At 32.7% G+C, this 18,028-nt stretch overlaps 1 protein-coding gene across 1 annotated transcript in view; it reads left to right on the top strand.

Annotated features, from left to right (window-relative positions):
* The first annotated feature begins 3,420 nt into the window (after positions 1-3,420).
* The window catches only part of LOC111712181 (2-(3-amino-3-carboxypropyl)histidine synthase subunit 1), a 16,976-nt gene continuing 2,368 nt past the window's right edge, over positions 3,421-18,028 (top strand). The window contains exons 1-16 of the mRNA XM_023486727.1: positions 3,421-3,426; positions 4,094-4,187; positions 4,585-4,627; positions 5,214-5,295; positions 7,070-7,153; positions 7,208-7,269; positions 8,075-8,131; positions 8,841-8,902; positions 9,964-10,039; positions 12,886-12,932; positions 13,943-13,998; positions 14,053-14,114; positions 14,943-14,999; positions 15,680-15,741; positions 16,974-17,043; positions 17,775-17,905. Coding sequence (XP_023342495.1) covers positions 3,421-3,426; positions 4,094-4,187; positions 4,585-4,627; positions 5,214-5,295; positions 7,070-7,153; positions 7,208-7,269; positions 8,075-8,131; positions 8,841-8,902; positions 9,964-10,039; positions 12,886-12,932; positions 13,943-13,998; positions 14,053-14,114; positions 14,943-14,999; positions 15,680-15,741; positions 16,974-17,043; positions 17,775-17,905 — 1,051 coding nt within the window. The remainder of the gene's footprint in view (positions 3,427-4,093; positions 4,188-4,584; positions 4,628-5,213; positions 5,296-7,069; positions 7,154-7,207; positions 7,270-8,074; positions 8,132-8,840; positions 8,903-9,963; positions 10,040-12,885; positions 12,933-13,942; positions 13,999-14,052; positions 14,115-14,942; positions 15,000-15,679; positions 15,742-16,973; positions 17,044-17,774; positions 17,906-18,028) is intronic.

Here is an 18,028-nt window from a genome sequence, read left to right as displayed (position 1 = left end):
CTGTTGTATATCAGATATTTTGATTCTAATTCTGCTTCTATATATTATAATAAATATTATTGTATATTATGTTATAATACAAAATAATGTAACAATATATAACATATAAAATATACTTAGATATTAAAATACTAATATAGATAAATCAATAATTTATGATAAAGAAAAAGGGAATCACTTAAAAAACATTATTTTTTTAGCCTTAGTTACCCCTCGGGTACCCATGAGTTCTCTAAAAAAATTTAAGTTAAAACATTTAATACCAAAAACTAGTAGTCTCGGGATTTCCAAAATGTGGTCTACCTTATTTCCCCTTCAAAATTGACAGAGATATTAGGAAATTGGTTCAGATTCCAGTTAATTAAAAATTAACAAAACTGTTCAACGTCAATTTTTAAAATACGAAGAGGGTAGACCACATTTTAGAAAGCTCATTATACGTTCAATTTTTTTAATGTACTTTAAGTCATTTATCAATTAATGTAAATCAAAGAACATATTTAAGTCGTCATTCAATTCCCACGTTTATTGGGACACCCCGAATGAGCGAAAAGCTTTATATCATATAAATAATAATAATGATTATGTCCTGATATGCCTAACTCCGTTTTCTACTTTATCAGCTTCAATATGCTGCTGCAATCTATCACAAACTCTATCCTCTCTACCTCTATAGGTTTATACGATCCATAAATAACAAGAGTCTGTGTTGAACTGTCAATATTTAGATACAGGGTGTCCCAATAAACATGGGAATTCAGTGACGAATTCGATATCGTCTTTATAAATAATTCTTTGATTTAGTATAGTGATACCTACTGAGNCTGTAGCAATCCTTTAGAGCCAACATACCAGTAATCTTCAGGCTCGTACTTCCTCAGGGTAGTGTTCTTAATCCCAGTATTCTTGTGTTTAGTAGAGGAAGTAGAGCTCCCTAATCCTTCAACAGATTGAGGCTCCTGTAGCAATCCTTTAGAGCCAACATACCAGTAATCTTCAGGATCGTACTTCCTCAAAGTAATGGTTTCAATCCCAGTATTCTTGTGTTTGGTAATCTTCCTAATCCCCCCCTTACCAAGAATAGGACTGGGTTAACTTATCTTGTCCTTCACTTCCGGTCATTAATTTTGCTTCTTTTTCGGAACAGAAAATTGACACTTCCTGTTGTCGTAAAAATTCTATACCAAAGTTTACTGCATGATTTAACCCCTCTATCACTATGAGTTCCACTTCAAAACATTATCCAATCTGTCAAGATAAAATTTCATCTTTTCACCTTTACCTAACACTCTGAGTCCCTTTCCTCCTTTCTCTGCTGTGCACACTCTATTATCACTCTTTTCAAACATTTTTCCCCCAACCATTTTCCAAAATTCACGTGACACTAAAGTTTCCTTCACGTGTCAACCAATGCTAATCCAAAAATATCTCTTTAAAAAGTTTATATTTAACATGAGGTTTTACGATCGTCTTCCTCATATTATCGTCTTCCTCATATTATCGTCTTCCTCATATTATCGTCTTCCTCATATTATCGTCTTCTTCATATTATCGTCTTCCTCATATTATCGTCTTCTTCATATTATCGTCTTCTTCATATTATTCAAGTTGATAATCAAATCGTCCTCCCAGCTCTTTACTTCTTTCCCTAACTTGCCCTTAGGCTTTATACTTCCCACCACTTCCGCATCAAATTTACAGACATTGAAATGATTTGAAACGTTTAATTGAATTATAATTAGAATTATTCAAATTAGGCAATTCTTCATTTACAGGGTTTCAGCTGTCCGGTCATGGAACCCTTTATGGAAAAACCCCATCTGCAGAGCTAACTTCTTGATCATCTTTTTCATCTCCGCCATAGACTAAGCCATCACTGCCATCTGTCCCCCTCCTGTATAGCTTCATTCTCTTTTCTCCCATTATTTCGCCTTTCTTCCCTGCATTCACGTAAGAAATGAACTTCTTTTTCACGATTTTAGTAGGAAATTGNCTCCCATTATTTCGCCTTTCTTCCCTGCATTCACGCAAGAAATGAACTTCAATTTTCCAAAATTTTAGTAGGAAATTGGCTTCCTGTTGTAACTTCCAGTCGACTTTCTATATTTTTTTTTTTTCCATTCTTCGTACTTCCGACATTCTCTCTTCTAATGTTCGGTCTACTTGCAAACATTTAGTCTCCGACAAACCGATGGTGAGCATAATAAAGTTCAGAATTATTTACCCGCCAACTTCGCCATCGGCACATATATAGTCGGTAAAAATCTTTCCTGGTAAACCATAGTTCAAACAGAGATCCAGCTTTTTTTTAGTTGAAAAGTGTGTCGGGTTATTCTGTACAAGAAGACGACTTTTAATCAGGGTTATTGTATACACAGCAGAACAGTTAACTGTAGAGTACACTTGTATTTTAGAGAATCAGAATCTAGATTTCTGAAACAACCAAGTGGCGTGCCTTATTGTGAATTTTACCGAATTTATATGAATAAAAATCATNCCAGGATTTTCTTTAAAATTTACTGAATTTTCAATTTTTTGTCTTATTTTTTTAGCTTATTTTTTATCTAAATCTTGATGAACCATTCAGAAATCAGGAAATTTTTATAATCTCTCCTTTTTTAATAGTTCAGATTTGGGTTTTGAGAGTAACAATTTTTTTTTGCAGTGTTTTGTTGATATTTTACCCGTGGATCTGCATATTTTTACGGATCCGGATCCAGGAAGCCAAAATCTTGCGGATCCAACGGATCCGGATCCTAAAGCACTGATTCTAACAAACCGTTAACTAAAGTTTTTTTTGATTGAAACTCCTCTTATTGAAAAGCTAATGAGAAGAACAAAAATGTTTTCAACTCATATTATGTAATTAGCTTTTCTTACACTTGTCTATATACAATCAGAACTAGAGAAGCAACAGAGTCTCAAAGGCGTAGTATTAATGTCAATTGAATTTGACCTTTTCCTCCTGAGGCCGAATTTAAAGAATTTGAGCCGCGGTTTAAATTTAAGCCGTGGCTTAAATTTTGTTGGTTTCACTTAATTTGTATTAAATTTTTCAAGATATAAGCCGGCGCTTAATTGAAACCGGTTTTTGGGGCTTTTAGACACGGCTTAAATTAAAAAATTCGGACACTGGTTAGTTTACAGTGATGAGCGAACTCAAATAAAATCAAAGTTTAAATTGATATATTACAGCGCCTCAAAAAAATCTTCAAATGCCACTGTTAAGAGTTTTTGCCATATATTTATGAAGATCTTGAAAAATTCTACGGAAAATCCCTTTCAGCTAATATGTTGCGGAAGACCATGTAGTGGAAGGAGTCTGAAGTTTTAGCTGTCAAGTGAGTCAAAATACAACCACAGTGACCAGCTAGCGGTCAAATATAAATTATACGGTTGCTTTCCAAGGAGAGGAAGAGGATGGAGGTGGTGGGGGGGTCCTTCCTATCCTCTGAGACCGGTTAGGGGAAGGGGTGTAATGGGTTAAACTATGTCGTTTAATTATTAAGTTTTAAAAATCTAAACATTTAAGCTCCTAATAATTCCCTAAAATGCTTCCTAAAACTATAATCTAGACCTAGAAGTCCCTAAAACTCATGTTTAGGTCCTACCGGAGAACTTTAACCTGGAAGTCCCTAAAACTATCATGTTTAGGTCCTACCGAAGAACTATAACCTAGAAGTCCCTAAAACTATCATGGTTAGGTCCTACCGAACAACTATAACCTATAAGTCCCTAAAACTATCATTTTTAGGTCCTACCGAAGAACTATAACCTAGAAGTCCCTAAAACTATCATGTTTAGGTCCTATTGGAAAAAGTCTCTAAAACTTATCATGTTTAGGTTGTACCGGAAAAACTATAACCTGGAAGTCCCTAAAAATATCATGTTTAGATCCTACTGGAGAACTATAACCTAGAGGTCCCTAAAGCTATCATGTTTAGGTTATACCAGAGAACTATAACCTAAAAGTCCCTAAAACTATCATGTTTAGGTCCAACGGAGAACTAAAACCTAGAAGTCCCTAAAACTATCATGTTTAGGTCCTACCGGAGAACTATAACCTAGGAGTCCCTAAAGCTATCATGTTTAGGTCCTACCGGAGAACTATAACCTAGAAGTCCCTAAAACTATCTGGAGAATAAGAAAGGACGGATTCAAAAAAGTTGCTCTACAGCTTCCTGAAGGATCGAATAGATTAAATTTTATAGTTTTTCATCTTAAGTTACTTCCGTTCTTCTTCCTTAAAGGGACTGTCAGGGTAATTTCAAGTGAACTCTCTTCAAATATGGCAATACCTGATTCACAACAGTACCTTTAAAATCTTTATCTGATCAATATTGTCGTTTATTGTAGGAAAATAACAATTGAAAATGATCAGTATTCAAAATTATAAAAATTGATCTAGTTGTAAATCCGGCATTGTCGTCTTTGTGTGGAGGGTCACTTGAAATAACGCTTACAGTCCCTTTAAGTAGTCCTTTCCTAATTTTCCCTATCTCCCCCTATCCCTTTGTTATTTTTACCTCCCATCTATCTTATCACCTTTTTTTTCTTATATTTTATTAATCTGTTTCTTACCAGGTTTAACAATGTTTGCAACTGCTCTTTGTGATATCATAGAAAGGTAATAGTGAAGTTGTTAGAAATTAATTGTTTATATGTTTGGCAACTTTCAGGGTTACCCACAATAGATGAGATTGTAAAGACGACCTGAAATTCACGATATGACTGTCTCTAGGTTAAATTAAGTCTGTTTTTCTTACATTTAATTTTTTTAATGGCTTATATAATGATTTGGCAAATAAAGAAAAAAGTTTACAATTGTAGGGAATTCTGAATCCGAATTTAATGAATTTGAGCCGCGTCTTAAATCCGCCAAAAACCGGTTTCAATTGAGCCGCGGCTTAAATTTTGAAACATTGAATACAATTTTAAGTGAAACCAACCATATTTGAATTCGGCCTCAAAAAGCTTAAATTCCGTACAGTCGTTTCAGATGTCTCATTCTTTTGGGACGTGGGTAGCCTGGTATATAGTCAAATGATTTAAACTTCTAAAATAAAATACAAATGAACACTTTACTTTGAAGTCAGGACCCGCCTAACCAATGATGGTTATTTTTATTGATCTAGTTTTACCTATGCTGAAACCCTGATCATTTAGCCAGGACCCGACTAACCAAATATGGTTTTGTGTTATTATTAATTTAGTTTTACCGACGCTGAAACCCTGATCATGTCTGATGTAACCTACGGAGCATGCTGTGTTGATGATTTCTCTGCCAGGAACATTATTTACATTAATTACACAAATTAAAGGGATTGTACGCGTAATTTAATGACCCTCAGCTTCATTCACAATGGTACCCTGAAAAGATTTCTTTTATCATGTATGAATTAGATACAATAACAAATGTTGATTATTTTGAAAACTGATGGCCTGGTTCTCTTCAAAAGTGACTTGCGCATTTCTACTGCAGGAACTCATATAGGAACGATTAGAATTCAATAAAAAAACGACAATATCTTCCACATTGTTTATCAGATAAAGGTCTCAAGAGTACATTGTTTATCAGATAAAGGTCTCAAGAGTACATTTTTTATCAGATAAAGGTCTCAAGAGTACATTTTTTATCAGATAAAGGTCTCAAGAGTACATTTTTTATCAGATAAAGGTCTCAAGAGTACATTTTAAGGGTCACCTGAAATTTCGCTTACGGTCCCTTTAAAAGGAGATGCCAAGGTTTTAAATCCCTTTAAAAGGAGATGCCAAGGTTTTAAAACAAGAACCCCGAGAGCAAACATCCGATATTCTATATACAGTGATAACCAGAAAAGCTCTGAAATGTGAAGACGACTTACAGACTGAAGATGTGACTCTAAATGGTCCAATAAGCATGGTACACAGCAATTGTATAGTTTAAACAGACCCATTTCACTTATTTAGTGATTAGTCAAACTATTTGCTTTGTAACAATATCAAATACACTTAAGTATTTCTATAAAGTCATCTTCCTATTTCAGAGTTTTTTGGTTATCACTGTATAATAAAATAAGACATTTGTGTATATGTTCCCTATAGCTAGCCAAACGGCTGGACCAAATGGGCTGACACAAGTTGAAGGAACCTAGGGGTATCGCAGGGGTAACATAGGAAAAAATATCAAAACTTTTTTCTCAATTTTTTTTTTATTCCACGGNATAAGAACGCAATTGAACAAATCACGAACATAACAGAGATTACAACTTTACATATATATATAACAGAGATTACAACTTTACATATATAGATAACAGAGATTACAACTTTACATATATATATAACAGAGATTACAACTTTACATATATTGATAATAGAGTTAGCAAAATAATGCTTGGCATTTTTAAAAAGAAATGATTTTTAAGGAAAATTAATTTTAAGTAATCTTCTATAAACATTAATATTTGCGCTTTTAAATTTCGACTGGAAGATTTCTACACCTTAGCGTGAACTAGAGAAAATAAGAATAGATAATCCAGAGATGGAATTTAAAGAATTTGAGCCGCGGTTTAAATCCGTCAAAACCCGGTTTAAATTAAGCGCCGGCTTAAATCTTGAAACATTTGATACAATTTTAGGTAGAACCAACCATATTTAAACCGCGGCTTAAATTTAAACCTCCGCTCAAATTCTTTAAATTCGGCCACTGGTTTACTAAAATTATAGTTTTAAACTTGATAAAAGAGACTGTTAGATTAATTTTGATTGACCCCTGAATGTAAAGAGGGCATTGCCCGATTTACAACGGTACCTTAAAACATTTGTGTTTTCTTGGAGTACGAGATATATATGTGTGTAAACTTATTGAAACTGTATTCAGCTGCAAATTCAAGTGTGCGCTGTGTTGAGTTATGTACACTTTTCAGTTAAGTAAAAGCGAGGTTCGAAAAGCTTGAAAACACACATCTCTGTATTTGCGAGCACACAAAGGTTTTAAGGGTACCGTTGTAAATCGGGTATTGCCCACTATGCATGGAAGGTCACTTGAAATTACGCTTACAGTACCTTTAAATGATTTAAAGTTCAGAATTATTCTAAACTAAAAAATGTTTTAGTTCCTGTTGATCAGACTTCAACCATCAAGATGCTTTATATATTTGTGGATATAAAGGTGAACAAAAAAACAAAATTATTTTTTTAATTTTAAAATTTTCAATTATTTTAGATGGATACTCTTCACTTTACACAGACAGTTAAACAAAATATTGACAAGGAGAAAAGTATAAGGTTAACTTTACACAATTTTTTTAGAAATTAAATCAATCAATCAATCAAATATATAAAAATATTCCTGTTTAGTAGAACAATAGGAATATTTGACGAAAAAAATTAACTTGTTGAAAAGGACTGTAAGCGTAATTTCTAGTGACCCTCTATGCAAAGATGGCAATGCCCGATTTACAAAGCTTTATCTGATAAATAATGTGGAAGATATTGTCGTTTTCTAGTTGGAAAAGTGTTAAAATCTGACGATTTAAATATTTTTTTCTGTAGTAGATATGTGCAAGTCACGTTTATAGAGAACCCTCAAATGGAAATTATAATTTTTAAAATTTATGAACATAAATATTTACATTAAAGACTACCGTCGTGGGATCGGGCATTGCCATCTTTGCATTGAGAGTCACTAGAAATTACGCTTACAGTCCCTTTAAACAAGTTAATTTTTTCGTCAAATATTCCTATTGTTCTACTAAAACAGGAATATTTTTAAATGTTTGATTGATTGATAAACGTTTATTTGTATTTACCTAAAGGTGGGAATCTTAAATGTATTTATATACAAGTTATTTTGATGGACATAGTCTAAAGATTCTAGAACGTCCCAAATCATATCATAAATCTGTAAAATATGTAAGTGATACTCCAAAGAATTCTGTATTATAAACGAATACATTTCTTAAGATGGTTCAACCTTTTTACATTTTCTGTTACATTTTGAACTCACGGTCGAATATGATGTGATCTACTTCTTCAGTCTTCGGTTTTTATTGGAGCTTATTTTTAAGTTTTAAAAATATTTTTTTTTTAGCTTAGTGAGCACTATTCAGTTTGTTGCCACTCTCCAGGCTGTAGCAAAACAACTCAGGTTATTAATCATTTCATTCATTCAATCATTCATTCATTCATTCATTCATCCTTTCATTCATTCATTCATCCTTTCATTCATTCATTTATTCATTCATCCTTTCATTCACCCATTCATTCATTGTGCATTCATTCTTTCATTCATTCATTCGTAGAAAACAATATTAGACTTTGCACGTGACCTGGGCTAACACGTGACCGAAAGGCGAAAACCAATCTATAAAAAAATTCCTGTAATACCATACACCGTGAAGAACAATATTAGATTACCAACTACAGATAGTTGCATGAAATCAGACTGCATAAGGGGGGAACCCTTGTGAAAACATTATTGTAAAAAGTTTGATTTTTTTTGTGTGGAGTTTTTGTGAAAAAGCTTGCTTAATCGATTGTGGAAAAGGTTAGATTGACTGATTTACTGACTTCCATACAGGTATGATTTATAGATTGTGGAAAACGATGTGGTTTAGTGAATGTAAAAAAGTGTCAGATTTTTGTAAAAAAGTGTCAGATTTTTGTAAAAAAGTTTGATTTATCGGTTGTTGAAAAATATTATGGCAAAAATGTGATTTATTGATTGTGGAAAAGCGTGATTACTGATAAGTTTAGATTTTTTGTTTTTTGGTTTGTGTGACTGATTGAGTGAGTGGATGATTTATTGATTGATTGATTGGTTGGTTGATTGATCGATTGATTTCTCGAATATACAGGGATGATGGATATACCGTATTTGTTCCTCAAGTGAAACCTCTATCCCCCGGGGAAATATTAGGTAAAATCAAGGATTCTTATGACAATGTCCTATTCACAACGGTACCCTTAACGCTCTTTTCACAATTAAAGGATTCAGTCGCTTTTACGTTTATTGGAAACATACAAAAAAGAGAAACCAATTAAAAATAAAACGATTGAATTTTTGCTTTACAATTAAAGATTTCTATTTTGATTTGTTTTTAAAGGTCTAGTTAGAACAGGGGCGGGACAGTGCATCCTTCTGCCTGGGCGGTCTGGGGGATCTGGGGGGTCCACATTGGGGCCTCTTGCAGATTTCACTTCCTTTTGAATCCTTACACCAGGAATACTGAATGTAAAATCAAATTATAAGTTTTATGAACAGAAATAATTTTTTTTTCAACAAAATCAAACATGGGAAAAATAAGAACGCAATTGAACAAATCACGAACCTAATGAGAATGTTAAAGGGACTGTAAGCGTAATATCAAGTGACCCTATAAGCAAAGACGACAATGCTTGGGATACTTGAAAGGTTTGTTTGATTAAGTATGAATTAGATACCAATTTTCCCCCATTATTGATAAAATTGTTTCAAGGGTACCGTTGTGAATTGGGCATTGCCATCTTCGCATGGAGGGTCACTTAAAATTACGCTTACAGTCCTTATAAATTGGAGATTTGATCAAAAGCATTCTTATTTCTGCCAATGTTTCACCTTATTAAAAATCCATTGTTTCTGTTCATAAAACTTGCATAATTTGATTGCGCATTTATTATTTCTGGAAACGGGTTGATCAAATCAAAAATCTTTGTTTGCGAAAATTAAAAGATTTAACAAACAAAGTAAAATTTTTTTTACTGAATGCCATCCTGGATTCACAGTTGTACCTTTTCACCAATAGAAATTGTTTAAATTCTTATTATTGCATCTGAAAATTTCTTCATGAAAAGCGAAAATTGCAGAGAATCGTCTACTTTCAGACAGATCTTTTATTCAGATGTACGAGATTTTATTGGGTCGGTTGTGAATCCGTTATGGTATTATTTTCTCACTTTAAGTTGCGTGAAAGGTTCCTTTAATAAATTATAAATGTTAAGGTTGTACTTCACCTAAGATGGAAACCTCGTGTCTTATTTATCTTGGAGATGGTCGCTTTCATTTAGGAGAGCAGTTGTATTATTTGTAAACAATTAATTTATTTATTTATTGCATCATTGCTTGAAAGCTCGATTGCTTCATTGCTGAACATGGTTTTATTGCTTGATTGCTTGATTGCTTGATTGCTTGATTGCTTTATTGCTTCATTGCTGAACATTGTTTTATTGCTTGATTGCTTGATTGCTTGATTGCTTGATTGCTTAATTGCTTGATTGCTTGATTGCTTGATTGCTTGATTGCTTCATTCTTTATGGCATCATTGGATCATTAGTTCATGCTTTAGTACATTGTTGCATTGCATCATAGCTTTATTATTTCATTGCTTCAATGCTTCATTCCTTCATTGCTTGCTAATAAAAGTTGTAGATTCTAACCAGTGCTTAGGATCCATTCAATTTTGATGCGGATCCGGATTCGGATCCTGGATCCGCACTGGAATAAATATCCGGATCCAGGATTTTCTTTAAAATTTACTGAATTTTCAATTTTTTTGTCTTATTTTTTTGCTTGTTTTTAATCTAAATCTTGATGAACCATTTAGAAATCAGGAAATTTTTATAATCTCTCCTTTTTTAATAGTTCAGATTTGGGTTTTGAGAGTAACAAATTTTTTTGCAGTGTTTTGTTGATATTTTACCCGTGGATCTGCATAATTTTGCGGATCCGGATCCAAGAAGGCAAAATCCAATGGATTCGGATCCTAAGCACTGATTTTAACGAACCGTTAACTAAAGGTTTTTTTATTGTAACTCCTCTTATTGAAGAGCTATTGAGAAGAACAAAAATGTTTTGAACTCATATTATGTAATTAGCTTTTCTTACACTTGTGCTTATACAATCAGAACTAGAGAAGCAACAGAGTCACAAAGGCGTAGCATTAATGTCATTTGAATTTGATCTTTTCCTCCTGAGGCCGAATTTAAAGAATTTGAGCCGCGTTTGAAATTTTGTTGGTTCCACTTAAATTTGTATTAAATTTTTCAAGATTTAAGCCGGCGCTTAATTGAAACCGGTTTTTGGGGGATTTGAGACGCGGCTTTAATTCATTAAATTCGGACACTGGTTAGTTTGCAGTGATGAGCGAACTCAAATAAAATGTTAATCAAAGTTTAAATTGATTTATTTAAGAAATCTTCAAATGCCACTGTTTAGAGTTTTTGCCATATATTTTATGAAGATCTTAAAAAATTCTACGGAAAATCCCTTTAAGCTAATATGTTGCGGAAGGCGCGCCATGTAGTGGAAGGAGTCAAATATAAATTCTACGGTTGCTTTCCAAGGAGAGGAAGAGGATGGAGGGGGGGGGGGGTCCTTCCTATCCTCTGAGACCGGTTAGGGGAAGGGGTGTAATGGGTTAAACTATGTCGTTTAATTATTAAGTTTTAAAAATCTAAACATTTAAGCTCCTAATAATTCCCTGAAAGGCTTGCTAAAACTATAATCTAGAGTCCCTAAAACTCATATTTAGGTCCTACCGGAGAACTTTAACCTAGAAGTCCCTAAACTATCATGTTTAGGTCCTACCGGAGAACTATAATCTAGAAGTCCCTAAAACTTATCATGTTTAGGTCCTACTTGAGGACTATAACCTAGAAGTCCCTAAAACTATGATATTTAGGTCCTACCGGAGAACTATAACCTAGAAGTTCCTAAAACTATCTGGAGAATAAGAAAGGACGGATTCAAAAAAGTTGCTCTACAGCTTCCTGAAGGATCGAATAGATTAAATTTTTATTTTTTCATCTTAAGTTACTTCCATTCTTCTTCCTTAAAGGGACTGTCAGGGTAATTTCAAGTGACCTCTTTTCGAAGATGGCAATACCTGATTCACAACAGCACCCTTAAAATCTTTATCTGTTCAATATTGTCGTTTTTTGTAGGAAAATAAGAATTGAAAATGATCAGTATTCAAAATTATGAAAATTGTTTTCTAATTCAAACTTGATCAGTCCAAGATATAAGGAAACAGTTGTAAATCCGGCATTGTCATCTTTGTGTGGAGGGTCACTTGAAATTACGCTTACAGTCCCTTTAAGTAGTCCTTTCCTAATTTTCCCTATCTCCCCCTATCCCTTTGTTATTTTTCCCTCCCTTTTTCTATCTTTAATTATCACCTTTTTTTTGAAACTTTTAATTTTTCTCTTATATTTTATTAATCTGTTTCTTGCCAGGTTTAACAATGTTTGCAACTGCTCTTTGTGATATCATAGAAAGGTAATGGTGAAGTTGTTAGAATGAGTACATTTCAAGGGTCACCTAAAATTTCGCTTACAGTCCCTTTAAAGGGAGATGCCAAGGGTTTTAAAACGAGAACCCCGAGAGCAAAAATCCAATATTCTGTATATAGTGATAATCAGAAAAGCTCTGAAATGTAAAGACGACTTACAGACTGAAGATATGATTTTAAATGGTCCAATAAGCATGGTATGCAGCAATTGTACAGTTTAAACAGACCCATTTTACTTATTTAGTGATTTAATAAGTGTCTAGTAAAACTATTTGCTTTGTAACACCATCAAATTTAAGTATTGCTATAAAGTCGTCTTCCTATTTCAGAGTTTTCTGGCTATCACTGTATAATAAAATAAGACATTCGTGTATATGTTCCCTATAGCCGGCCAAACGGCTGGACCGAATGGGCTGACACTTGTTGAGGGAACCCAGGGGTATCGCAAGGGTAACAAAGGCAAAAAATATCAAAACTTTTTTTTCTCATTTTTCTTTTTTTCTTAAATTTGTATTTATTCCACGGGCAATATATTAAAAACAATACAAGCTATTGGTGCATATTTTATTAAACATTTCCACCATATATTTTTTATTAAAAAGTATGGAAATTAATATAAATAATATTTTAATAGATCCCTTGGCTGCGATTTTCTAATTCACTATGGACACAGTTGTTTAGGTAAGTAATCTTCTTCTTCCTAGTAAAATAATAACCCCTGCCTAATATATTATAAACTAGATAAGAACATTCCCTTGGGTCTACAATCAAAATCTGAGGGAAATCGGTCCAGGGGTTCTTGAGATATGATCGGACAAACAAACAGACATACAGTCACCGAAACAGAGATTACAACTTTACATATATATATAACAGAGATTACAACTTTACATATATATATAACAGAGATTACAACTNATCATAGTTATGTAGGATGTACAGAGGAGAGTTAGCAAAATAATGCTTGGCATTTTTAAAAAGAAATGATTTTTAAGGAAAATTAATTTTAAGTAATCTTCTATAAACATTAATATTTGCTCTTTTAAATTTCGACTGGAAGATTTCTACACCTTAGCGTGAACTAGAGAAAATAAGAATAGATACTCCGGAGATGTAATTTAAAGAATTTGAGCCGCGGTTTAAATCCGCCAAAACCCGGTTTAAATTAAGCGCCGGCTTAAATCTTGAAACATTTGATACAATTTTAAGTGGAACCAACCATATTTAAACCGCGTCTTAAATTTTAACCGCCGCTCAAATTCTTAAAATTCGGCCACTGGTTTACTAAAATTATAGTTTTAAACTTGATAAAAGAGACTGTTAGCTTAATTTTAAGTGACCCCTTAATGTAAAGAGGGCATTGCCCGATTTACAACGGTACCTTAAAACATTTGTGTTTTCTTGGAGTTAGAGATATATATGTGTGTAAACTTATTGAAACCCGCCTGTATTCAGCTGCAAATTCAAGTGTGCGCTGTGTTGAGTTATGTAAACTTTTCAGTTAAGTACAAGCAAGGTTCGAAAAGCTTGAAAACACACATATCTTTATTTGCGAGCACACAAAGATTTTTAAAAGTACCGGTGTAAATCTGGCATTGCCCTCTTTGCATGGAAGGTCACTTAAAATAACGCTTACAGTCCCCTTAAATGATTTAAAGTTGAGAATTATTCTAAACTAAAAAATGTTTTAGTTCCTGTTGATCAGACTTCAACCATCAAGATGCTTTATATATTTGTGGATATTAAGGTGAACAAAAGCATAAAATTATTTTTTTAATTTTAAAATTTTCAATTATTTTAGATGGATACTCTTCACTTTACACAGACAGTTAAACAAAATATTGACAAGGAGAAAAGTATAAGGTTAACTTTACACAATTTTTTTAGAAATTAAATCAATCAATCAATCAAATATATAAAAATATTCCTGTTTAGTAGAACAATAGGAATATTTGACGAAAAAAATTAACTTGTTGAAAAGGACTGTAAGCGTAATTTCTAGTGACCCTCTATGCAAAGATGGCAATGCCCGATTTACAAAGCTTTATCTGATAAATAATGTGGAAGATATTGTCGTTTTCTAGTTGGAAAAGTGTTAAAATCTGACGATTTAAATATTTTTTTCTGTAGTAGATATGTGCAAGTCACGTTTATAGAGAACCCTCAAATGGAAATTATAATTTTTAAAATTTATGAACATAAATATTTACATTAAAGACTACCGTCGTGGGATCGGGCATTGCCATCTTTGCATTGAGAGTCACTAGAAATTACGCTTACAGTCCCTTTAAACAAGTTAATTTTTTCGTCAAATATTCCTATTGTTCTACTAAAACAGGAATATTTTTAAATGTTTGATTGATTGATAAACGTTTATTTGTATTTACCTAAAGGGGGGAATCTCAAATGTATTTATACAAGTTATTTTGATGGACAATAGAAATAGTCAAAAGATTCTAGAACGTCCCAAATCATATCATAAATCTGTAAAATATGTAAGTGATACTCCAAAGAATTCTGTGTTTTAAACGAATACATTTCTTAAAATGATCCAACCTTTTTACATTTTCCTTTACGTCCCAACATTTTGTACTCACGGTCGAATATGATGTGATGTGTTTTAAATGTACTTCTTCAGTCTTCGGTTTTATTGGAGCTTATTTTGAAGTTTTAAAAATATTTTTTTTTTAGCTTAGTGAGCACTATTCAGTTTGTTGCCACTCTCCAGGCTGTAGCAAAACAACTCAGGTTATTATTCATTTTATTCATTCGTTCATTCATTCATTCATCCTTCCTTTCATCCTTTCATTCAACCTTTCATTCATCCTTTCATTCATTAATTCATTAATTTATTCATTCATTCATTTTTCATTATACATTCATTCTTTCATTCATTCATTCGTAGAAAACAATATTAGACTTTGCACGTGACCTGGACTAACACGTACCGAAAACCAATCTATAAAATAATTCCGATATTACCAAATACCGTAAAGAACAATATTAGACTGCCAACTACAGATAGTTGCATGAAATCAGACTGCAACAAGGGGGGGGGAACCCTTGTGAAAACATTTTTGTAAAAAGTTTGTTTATTTTTGTGTGGAGTTTTTGTGAAAAAGCTTGCTTAATCGATTGTGGAAAAGGTTAGATTGATTGATTTGCTGACTTCCATATAGGCATGATTTATAGATTGCGGAAAACGATGTGGTTTAGTGAATGTAAAAAAAAGTGTTAGATTTTGGTAAAAAAGTTTAATTTATCGGTTGTTGAAAAATATCATGGCAAAAAATGTGATTTATCGATTGTGGAAAAGTGTGTTTACTGATTAGTTTAGATTTTTTATTTTTTGGTTTGTGTGTATCTGATTGAGTGAGTGGTTGATTGATTGATTGATTGATTGATCTATTAATTTCTCTAATAAACAGGGATGATGGATATACCGTATTTGTTCCCCAAGTGAAACCTCTATCCCCCGGGGAAATATTAGGTAAAATCAAGGATTCTTATGACAATGTCCTATTCACAACGGTACCCTTGACTTGATACCTTTATCTTTTAGTCTTTTAATGCTCTTTTCACAATTAAAGGATTCAGTCGCTTTTACGTTTATTGGAAACAAACAAACAAGAGAAGCCAATTTAAAATAAAAAGATTGAATTTTTGCTTTACAATTAAAGATTTGTCTATCCCAGGAATAATGAATGTAAAATAAAATTTTAAATGTTTTATGAACAGAAATAATGTTTTTTTTTCTCAACAAAATCAAACATTGACAATATAAGAACGCAATTGAACACGAACCCAATGAGAATGTTAAAGGGACTGTACGCGTAATTTCAAGTGACCCTAGAAGCAAAGACGACAATGCTCGGGATACTTGAAAGCCTTATATCATTAAGTATGAATTAGAGTCCAATGTTCCCCGTTATCGATAGAATAATGTTTCAAGGGTACCGTTGTGAATTGGGCATTGCCATCTTCGCATGGAGGGTCACTTAAATTTTTTTAGTGAGGAAGGGTATGATCATAAATATGTTTAGTGAGGATTATGAATATGTTTAGTTAGGAAGGGCATGATCATCCATATATTTAGTGAGGAAGAATATGATCATGAATATGTTTAGTGAGGAAGAGTATGATCATGAATATATTTAGTGAGGAAGGATATGATCATGAATATGTTTAGTGAGGACGGGTATGATCATGAATATATTTAGTGAGAAAGGGTATGATCATGAATATGTTTAGTGAGGATTATGAATATGTTTAGTGAGGAAGGGCAAGATCATCAATATATTTAGTGAGGAAGGATATGATCATGAATATGTTTACTGAGGAAGGGCATGATCATCAATAAATTTAGTGAGGAAGGATATGATCATGAATATGTTTAGTTAGGAAGGGTATGATCATTAATATATTTAGTGATGAAGGGTATGATTATGAATATGTATAGTGAGGAAGGGTATGATCATTAATATATTAAGTGAGGAAGGGTATGATCATGAATATGTTCAGTGAGGAAGGGTATGATCATTAATATATTTAGTGAGGAAGGGTATGATCATGAATATGTTTAGTGAGGATTATGAATATGTTTAGTGAGGAAGGGCATGACCATCAATATATTTAGTAAGGAAGGGTATGATCATGAATATGTATTTAATGAGGAAGGATATGATCATGAATATGTTTAGTGAGGATTATGAATATGTTTAGTGAGGAAGGGCATGATCATCAATATATTTAGTGAGGAAGGATATGATCATGAATATGTTAGTGAGGAAGGGTATGATCATGAATATGTTTAGTGAGTAAGGGTATGATCATGAATATATTTAGTGAGGAAGGATATAATCATGAATATATTTAGTGAGGAAAGGTATAATCATGAATATATTTAGTGAGGAAGGGTATAATCATGAATATGTTTAGTGAGGATTATGAATATGTTTAGTTAGGAAGGGCATGATCATCCATATATTTAGTGAGGAAGAATATGATCATGAATATATTTAGTGAGGAAGGGTATGATCATGAATATATTTTGTGAGGAAGGGTATAATCATGAATATGTTTAGTGAGGAAGGGTATAATCATGAATATGCTTAGTGAGGAAGGGTATAATCATGAATATATTTAGTGAGGAAGGGTATAATCATGAATATGTTTAGTGAGGAAGGGTATAATCATGAATATGATTGGTGAGGAAGTTTATGATCATGAATATGTTTAGTCAGGAAGTTTATGATCATGAATATGTTTAGTGAGGAAGGGTATAATCATGAATATATTTAGTGAGGAAGGGTATGATCATGAATATGTTTAGTGAGGATTATGAATATGTTTAGTAAGGAAGGGTATGATCATGAATATATTTAGTAAGGAAGGGTATGATCATGAATATATTTAGTGAGGAAGGGTATGATCATGAATATGTTTAGTGAGGAAGGGTATGATCATGAATATATTTAGTGAGGATTATGAATATGTTTAGTGAGGAAGGGTATAATCATGAATATGTTTAGTGAGGAAGGGTATGATCATGAATATGTTTAGTGAGGAAGGATATGATCATGAGTTGATGAAGAGGAATAGACTGAATGCAATCAATCAAGCAAGAAATTCAAAAACGTGGGGAATTATTCTAGGTGAGCTTTTTTTCTTAATTTTTTTTCCCAGGAAAATTTTTAAAAACTTTTTTTAGGTACTCTTGGACGACAAGGGAATCCTAATATTTTATATCATCTAAAGGTAAATCCTTTGTTATATAA

The sequence above is a fragment of the Eurytemora carolleeae genome, unplaced genomic scaffold (assembly GCF_000591075.1).
Source record: "Eurytemora carolleeae unplaced genomic scaffold, Eaff_2.0 scaffold1028, whole genome shotgun sequence".
Lineage (NCBI taxonomy): Eukaryota > Metazoa > Arthropoda > Copepoda > Calanoida > Temoridae > Eurytemora > Eurytemora carolleeae.
Note: the sequence above shows the minus strand (reverse complement) of the source record. Positions and strands in the feature narration are given on the sequence as shown.